The sequence below is a fragment of the Corythoichthys intestinalis genome, chromosome 1 (assembly GCF_030265065.1).
Source record: "Corythoichthys intestinalis isolate RoL2023-P3 chromosome 1, ASM3026506v1, whole genome shotgun sequence".
NCBI lineage: Eukaryota > Metazoa > Chordata > Actinopteri > Syngnathiformes > Syngnathidae > Corythoichthys > Corythoichthys intestinalis.
This window is the reverse complement of record NC_080395.1, coordinates 62,544,206-62,552,041: the sequence shown is the minus strand read 5'-3', so window position 1 is coordinate 62,552,041 and position 7,836 is coordinate 62,544,206. Positions and strand designations below refer to the sequence as shown.

The 7,836-nt window shown below is 38.5% G+C and overlaps 1 protein-coding gene across 2 annotated transcripts; it reads left to right on the top strand.

The window, feature by feature from the left end:
- The first annotated feature begins 1,057 nt into the window (after positions 1–1,057).
- Positions 1,058–6,941, top strand: tmem208 (transmembrane protein 208). 2 transcript variants are annotated; one of them, XM_057844719.1, is made up of 6 exons: positions 1,058–1,240; positions 4,175–4,270; positions 4,346–4,405; positions 4,486–4,622; positions 4,709–4,793; positions 4,892–6,941. In XM_057844719.1, the coding sequence occupies exons 4-6, from the start codon at positions 4,534–4,536 to the stop codon at positions 5,027–5,029; spliced, it is 312 nt and encodes a 103-aa protein (XP_057700702.1). In that variant the 5' UTR covers positions 1,058–1,240; positions 4,175–4,270; positions 4,346–4,405; positions 4,486–4,533; the 3' UTR covers positions 5,030–6,941. The 2 variants fall into 2 exon arrangements, with proteins under 2 accessions (XP_057700702.1, XP_057700695.1); XM_057844712.1 differs by lacking the exon at positions 1,058–1,240 and adding an exon at positions 3,592–3,774 and having other exon boundaries at positions 4,892–6,934.
- Positions 6,942–7,836: the final 895 nt, after the last annotated feature.

Genomic DNA, 7,836 nt, shown 5'->3' with positions numbered 1-7,836 from the left:
TTTTTCTTTTTTTACATAGCGTTTTGACAGTTGCCATCATATTTTCGGAATCAAAGCACCGTGCACCGGAACAGCATTCTAGCCTGAATCTTATACCAGAACAGCATTCCAGCCCTGAATCTTATACCAGAACTAAGTTCTGGCCCTGAATCTTATACTGGAACTGCGTTCCTGATCGTTCTGGCCCACTTTTACCCTTGGGAATAACCATGAATCATACATCAGAAATTACAGTCACACAATGAATGTACGTAAAAAGAAAGTTAAATAAAGTATAATACGTAAGTAGAAGGGGATAATTTTTTTTTTTTTTTTTAAGGGTGAATCTTAGGGTCTATCCTACACAGTTTCAAAGCATTTTTTCCCTTCATAGATTGCAATGTAGAAAAATCATGACATGTTTCTTTATGAAAAAATATTAAAATTTGGAAGAGACAAGTTTCATGGGCGGCGCCATCTTGGAAAATTTCTGCTTCGAACTTCCGGTTTAGAAAAAACCTCATGAGTTGCGGTTGAAGTTAGCCGTGTGTTGACGAACTTAAAACGGCAAAATCAAACCAGAGGACCCCATGGAATCTCCAAAAATGGATTCAGCATCATGTAGACCAGACTCCGAGACGTTCAGTTCGTGAACTCTTATCACTTAGTCGATCATTCATGGACAAAATTATAACAACCTGCCAGCCTGTGTTGACGTGAGGTGTAGATTGATACGCCGGCCACCTGAGTGAACAAAATGAGGTGACATTACAAATAATATTACATTTGCCGAATGCAGAAGGGCTGACACGGATTTTGTTGTTATAAGGAAATACTACAAGGCATGTATTTATAAAAATAAAAAATGCTATGTCATTTTCTATTGCAGATATTGATCGCAATAAAACATTTGGACAAGATAATTCCATTTCTTCTTTTATTTAAAACGATTGGTACATGTGCAAAACAGGTCAATAAATCACAATTTATAAAATCATTGTTAAAATAGCATACGAGAATGTGACATCAGACAGCAGAGCTCCAGAGCCTCGCCAAACTTTCACCCGACATTATGACCTCCAGACGGGCTTTCTCCCGCTGTCCTCGGTAATTCCAGCTCCAATAGAGTTAAAAAGCTCAGAGCTGGATCTCGGGATAGACCTGACGGTCTGCCGCGAGGCGAGCCACCGTCTACAGTCTCAGCCTCTCGGCGCCCCCCGGGTAGAATGAAGTAGTCTCGATCAATGCCCATCAACGTACAGTAAGTGTTGCTGTGATGCACATCAACTTCTCTTCCCTTGCCTAACAGCGTTTTCCACCTGTAAACAAACGAACAAAAAACTTGTAACACTTGCATTTATGCGTTGATTTACTGTAATTGTGCCACGCTACACCTACTGATTAGCAACAGGCTAGCAGCAGATACAGTAGTTGTAGTAAATCATAAACATCACAATTACAATCATTATCGTAATAACAATATCAAAGGCAACAAGTCGTTTCATGCGCAAGATTTCAGCTTTTGTCTTTTTTGAGCACCGGTGATACGCATGAAAAAGGAGGGATAGGAACAACATACCTTCCATAACACACATAACACAACGGCAACATGGCTACAAAAACACCTGGTCTTTGTGGTGGCACGAGCTTGGTTCCACATCTGCCTTCATGAACATGTCCTCCCCTGTCGTGATGATGGCAGATGGATGCAGAATTTCCAAACTGGGATTTTGATGAATAATGTTACTCCAGCTCCAGTGTTGTTTTGGATGGAGAAATTCTAAAACAGAAGTTGCTTGCAAACATAAAGAAGTACTTCGGAAACTTGTCTATGGCGGAAAACACTCAGGTGACTTGAAGTTCCCCTCTGAGACCCCCCCCCAATTTGGGCAACTTTCAAAACTGTACGATATGCATGTGTGATACATCATTGAAAAGCTTAAAATCTAAATTTTCTGGGGGAAGAAACATTTTGGACAGGAGGGCATTTAAAAAAAAAGGATTTTTTAAACAGCAAAACCCTATCTGGAGGTTAGAGCACGCGAGAGCAGAATTACCGAAGCCATGACTTTAACGAGATATTATCGCGTACTTACTCTGTTTCGATCCAAAAACTCCATGTCACATGTATCACTGAGTGTCAAGACACAGCTGTGAATGGCCACAGCTGATTTTGGGGGTGATTTTATGGGTGAAAATGGTAATATAACAAGGGTCGCGATGCAGAAATCAAGGAGTGGTCGAGATTTTCTTTTTCATATATTTACTCTTTTAAACGTTTTTTTTCCTTCTTCTTTGGATCGATTATTTATCATCTAATATATCGGGGAAAATGCGAAAGTAACAAAAAAATACAATTTAGCGATTGTTATGAGGTAGGTATCCGTGACTTTTTTACAGATGCCATTTTTTTTTATTGTGACGTAATTTTTTTAAAAAAAGATTAAGATATGCGTGTGAATAATTTTTTAAAGTCGTTTTTTTTTTTTTAAACAAAATATTAGACACCAATTAATTATTCTAAGCTAAAAATGACAGACATTTTGAATAATAAAATGAATGAATGAATGAAATATAATTACTTTCTTTGTTTTCATTGCTGGGTTGAAACAAAAATGGTTGCGCGATGTCTGTAAACGGAGGTTTCCAGGGTAAAACGAGCTAATTAAAAATACTTTGGGGGCTTAATGTACCATGAATCTGCTATGGCAGCATATAGACATTGTTCTATCAAACACAATAGTTGTTTTGGCTTAAGATACAGCAGTTTCTTTTAAATAGGAGCGCAAGAGCAGAAACTGCTTTTTCAGTCTTGTCTGTGTTTTCCGCCCAATACATTTATTACATTTTTGCATCTGGAGAAAATACCTTTACTTTTTACTTGGAAATTTTAAAGCAAGTACTTTTGCACTCTTACTTGTGTAATTTGTTGTCTTAGATGCTTGTACTATTACTTAAGTTAAAAAAAAAAAAAAAAAAAAGTGAGTACTTCATCCACCACTGCCTTTGAAGAGAGCCTGTCACGTGAATTTTTGAAACATTTCGAAGTTGGAAAGTTGGAAAGAGGGGGAAAAATTAAGGTTATTACTTTGCTTTGTAAATCATCCACACAACAATAGGTCAAATTAAAAAATGGTGTCTGGGGATCTCTTTTGCCCAGGTTATAATAGCTGTAAAATTAGAGTCCACTAGATGGTGAACTCTCATCACAGTTCATTTTTTACAGGCTATGGTTTGGTCATGTGACAGTGATGACGTTTGATTCACGCGCCGGACATGCTGCTCCCAGACGCATCGAAGCATAGATATCATATTTATTAGGCTAGATGAGAGTTGCTTGATTTGAACCGGTGTAGACGGGCGTCGTCACCTACCGGCCATTTTGCATCGGGGTCAATCAACCTATGATATAGTTCAGGACTGATCACGTTTCAAAACAGCTCGTCAAAAAATGAACTTTTTGTAAACTCGTCAAGGATTGAGCGAGTTTAGGGCATTTTAGTAGAGAAAATCACCCACCTCACGTCCGCTGCAGCAATGCCCCCCTGCTTTTATTCTGACCCATTATGGCTGCCAGTAACTTACGCCGCCGACTCCATCTATAGAAATCTAGCATCATATACGTTATATCGTTGTATCGAACGCTGATGTGTAACATAAATTCTTACTGTGGCAAATTTTCTCTCAAGTTTTCGATGCGGTAATATAAACGTAGCAAAGGTGGGTACCTGGACGTCGTGTTAAAAAGGAAGTAGTGGAAGCGGCCACAAGTATTTCTCTTGAGAGCTCATGGCGGTAAGGTTTTACACGCGGGCACTTTTTTTTTGGCGTGCACTGACACTGACTCAACTGGTATTGTAGCGTTGGTTGTCCACATTTGGACCATGGAGTGAAAAAACACTTCCCTTGTCATGAAGTCACCTAGTCATTTATGTCACAAATTATTATATTTGATGTTGTAATTAATGCATATGCATTTAAAAGTCAAAACTTTTTTCTTGATTATTTCTGCAACTAAGTGTTTTTATGGATAAACATACTTATTCACATAAGAAATCTGCAGCAAACATGTTTGAAGTCAAAGTTCAACATTGAAAAACAAAACTTTCATTGTAAAGCATTCATTAATTTGCGGACAAAATACTCTCAGGAAGCTACTAATATGAGGTTTTGCTTTTGTCCCCTATTTTGGCAGCCCAAAGGCAAAGTTGGTACAAAGGGCAAGAAGCAGATTTTTGAGGAGAATGAGGCAACCCTCAAGTTCTACACAAGAGTCATTCTGGGAGCTAATGTAAGCACGAATCCCATTTAACATTCGTTATTTGTGTAAATTCCGTTGCTAACTTTTGTCAATGGTTTTGCACAGGCCATCTATGTTGCTGTAAATCTTTTGATCTTTTACAATTCTTCTTCATTTTGGACATGGGTGAGTAATATTATCGAGAATCTGCATGCCTTCATGAGCAAACTATTCTCTCAAGGTTTTGTTTTCTTATCCCTTTTTAGCTGTTATTTGCATTTGCGCTAGCTGTGTATGTAGGGAGTTACCGCTCCATGTCCACGATGGCCAAACCAGCGTTTGCTGAAGATGGTAGTCTCCTTGATGGAGGAATAGACTTAAACATGGAGCAGGGAATGGCAGAGTAAGTAACCAAACAACATTAATGCTCAGATTTTATTTGATTACTGTAGTTTACTGAATTTTCAAAGCATTTTTTGCTGCCTCCAGACACCTTAAGGACATAATCTTGCTGACAGTGTTTGTCCAAGTGCTCAGCTGTATCTCCTCGTATTTTTGGTATCTCTGGCTCCTGGTAAGAGACCGAATACTAAAATTTGCTCTTGATAATGCAAGATTCAATTCCTTTTTTTTTTTTTTTTTAAAGCGATGCATATCTCACTTTATTTGTAGGCGCCAGCACGTGCCGCTCACCTGCTATGGGTGAACATTCTAGGCCCCTGGTTTTCTGCAGAGAGCCCGTCAGCACCTGAGGAAGTGAATGAGAAAAAGCAGAGGAGACAAGAGCGTCGGCAGATGAAGAGATTCTGATACTGCAGAGCAAGAAAAGCAGTATTTTTATATGCAGGGGATCGAGTATATAATCCTAAATTATTATCTAGAAGGCGCTTCGTTGTTAAATTAAACACAAATTTGATCATGGCCGCTGTTATTTCCATGTTTGTTTTCCTGCACTCAATCCTTTTCACGTCTGAAATGACAATTGCTTCGACCTCATGTAAAGTTGTCAGTGTCCTGTTGGAACCTACACATTTTTATTAAATGCTGCACTTAAACATCAAGACCAATCTGATTAAACAGATGAGTTTGAAGTCATATTACGCTGCAGGGATGTTTTTATTTATAGTGTCTTTTTTAACCATAATGTGATACTGCTCACAAATGCTGATTGTGAGTTGTAAAGAGTTCATTTTTCATAAAATGGCCCGGTGAAATGGTGTGCTAGAGTTAAGACGTCTGGGTCGTAGGTCTGAGGTTCTGGTGTTCAGATTTCCGTTCTGGCCTGTCTGTATGTTATATTTGTAAGTGCGTAGTTTTTCTCTGAATGGTCAAACTTCTTATTTCTCAGTAGTAGCATATGTATATGTAAAAGTTCTGACTCCAGCAAGTGATGCTCTTCAATCTTGATTTTGTCCACAAGTTGGCGCCAAAGCAATATTTTTGTAATAAATGGTTTTCAAGTGACAAGTTTTGAGAAAATGAGAAAATAACGGATTCACATGGTTTTGTCAAATTAGATTCAAACAAAACGTTTAACATCCAACAAAACTTCCTAAGTTCCAAGCAAAAAAATTAGGCAAAGAAAAATAATGGAATTAAGAGAAAGCAAACTAAGGCAGCAAAAATGATCACTTTCAATGTTTACAATTCCCTGTTTTGCGTTCTCAATTGGTTGCCAACGGTGGATTCAACCGCATGTTACTTGCACACATCTCCTGATTCTTAAGCTTATTATATAGGGTTGCCAACTGTCCCTTGAAAAAAGGAATTGTCCCGTATTCAGAAACAAAAGTACGTGTTCCTTCTACAGCTTTCAAGGGACGCGCTTTGTTCCTTAGCATGAAACCCAGAAAATAGTGTCTTGTTTGTAGAAGGAATGAATACTGGTGGTATGGTGCTCTACAAGAATATGCAGGGAAATGCATTCCCCCGCCTCTCCTGCTTTTTGACCAATATGGAATCCCACAACTCATTGGCTTGCCATGATGGAAATGGGAGACAACATACTGTAAGTGTTGGAGACGAGGTTTGAGTGAAGCTTGAGTAAAAAGCATGATCAAGATGATAATTTGGTTTCTTGTTCTTCTCTGTGTATTTTCACTCATTCTGTTATATTTTTGTGTTCTGTCAATTTCATTTGTATTTCCACATTATCTTTTGAGTGATCATTTGCAAAAATGTTATTGCTGGAGGAACTTTGAACGCACCTAAGTTGTTGAAAAAATCTTTACCTCATTGCTGATAACGATTGTTTTTTTTCTATATGCTTATATCACAAAATACAGGTAGTCCTCAGCATAGGCGGAGTTTGACTTTTGTGGCAGGGGGGCACAATATGTTAATGACCCCGAAACGCAGTGTCAGCAATAAACTTATCTTACAAGAATATTTATAATAATAAGTTGAAAACGAGCGTTTTTTTGTTTCCCATCATTCTTGAGGGGAATTCCAAATCAGGCTGCTTATGCTATAACTTTCGCCATGATTTTCATCCATTGAATATGGTACGCCCACCGGTGTCGTGCTAATGTAGTTACCCCAGTCAAAAATTTGTATCTCCTGGGCGGAGCCACTGCGCTGGTGATGTAGTTATCTACAAGGTTTTAAAACATGGCACATCCATAAAAAAAAATAAAAAAATTGTCGTATATTGTAACCTACGTACTGAACGTAAAAAAAGGCAATGTTTCACTGTTTTACTCGTACTGTTATTACTGTAATTCAAGTCCTGTATGCAGTTTCTCCAGTTTAATAAACGTCGATGTCCAAAATATATCACTGTGGTTCTTTTCTGGCTTCAATTAATTGTTTAAGTCGACGTAACTCATAACTAATGTGTGTGTGTGCGCTCCCGCAGCTAGGGGACACAATTTTTGACGGAGGTTACTACATTGGCAAGACACCGTTGGTGGCTCTATTGTACAATTAGCATCTTTAGTGAGGCAATTTCAAACTCCGCTCACCATTTGACGGTGGCCTCTAGCGTTTCATGGTCCACATTTTCAATCTTTGGTTTTTGCTCAGTAGTTGTCCGTTTTGAAAGCTTAGGTTTGAAAAAAATTACGTGTATCAATCTTGCCTCTTCAGTCCTCGAGTGGTCTTGGCTAAGCAAAGCAAATGACCGTCTAAGGTGGAGTCACTTGATCTGTTCGATAAATATTTTGGCCCATTATAAAAATATCTTTTTTTTTTTTGTTCTTTTCATTCATTTTTGTTGTTCGTTTTATTGCTTTACAACTTTTATCGGCAATATTTTACTGGAAAATTCTTCATTTTATAATCATATACTGTATAGGACAGTCAATCATATGCAACGACACTTTTCGGCCACCGGGGGGGGCTGGCCCCTCTGCCCCCACCCCCCGAAAATCCGCTTATGGTCCTCAGGTTACAAACGAGTTCTGTTCCTACGCTGGTGATGTAAGCCGAATTTCCGCCTAAATTGGAATTAACGTTTTAAGTACCCGTATATATCGCCTAAATTTCAAAATAACTATCAAAAAACATGTATTATGCGTCATTGTATTGTCTTCGCCAAGACATTGGAGCTAAATCCTAGCTAGACAGCGAGCTAAGCTGTCATCTTTCCCCTCCCTGTCTCACTCAGTTGCGTGACT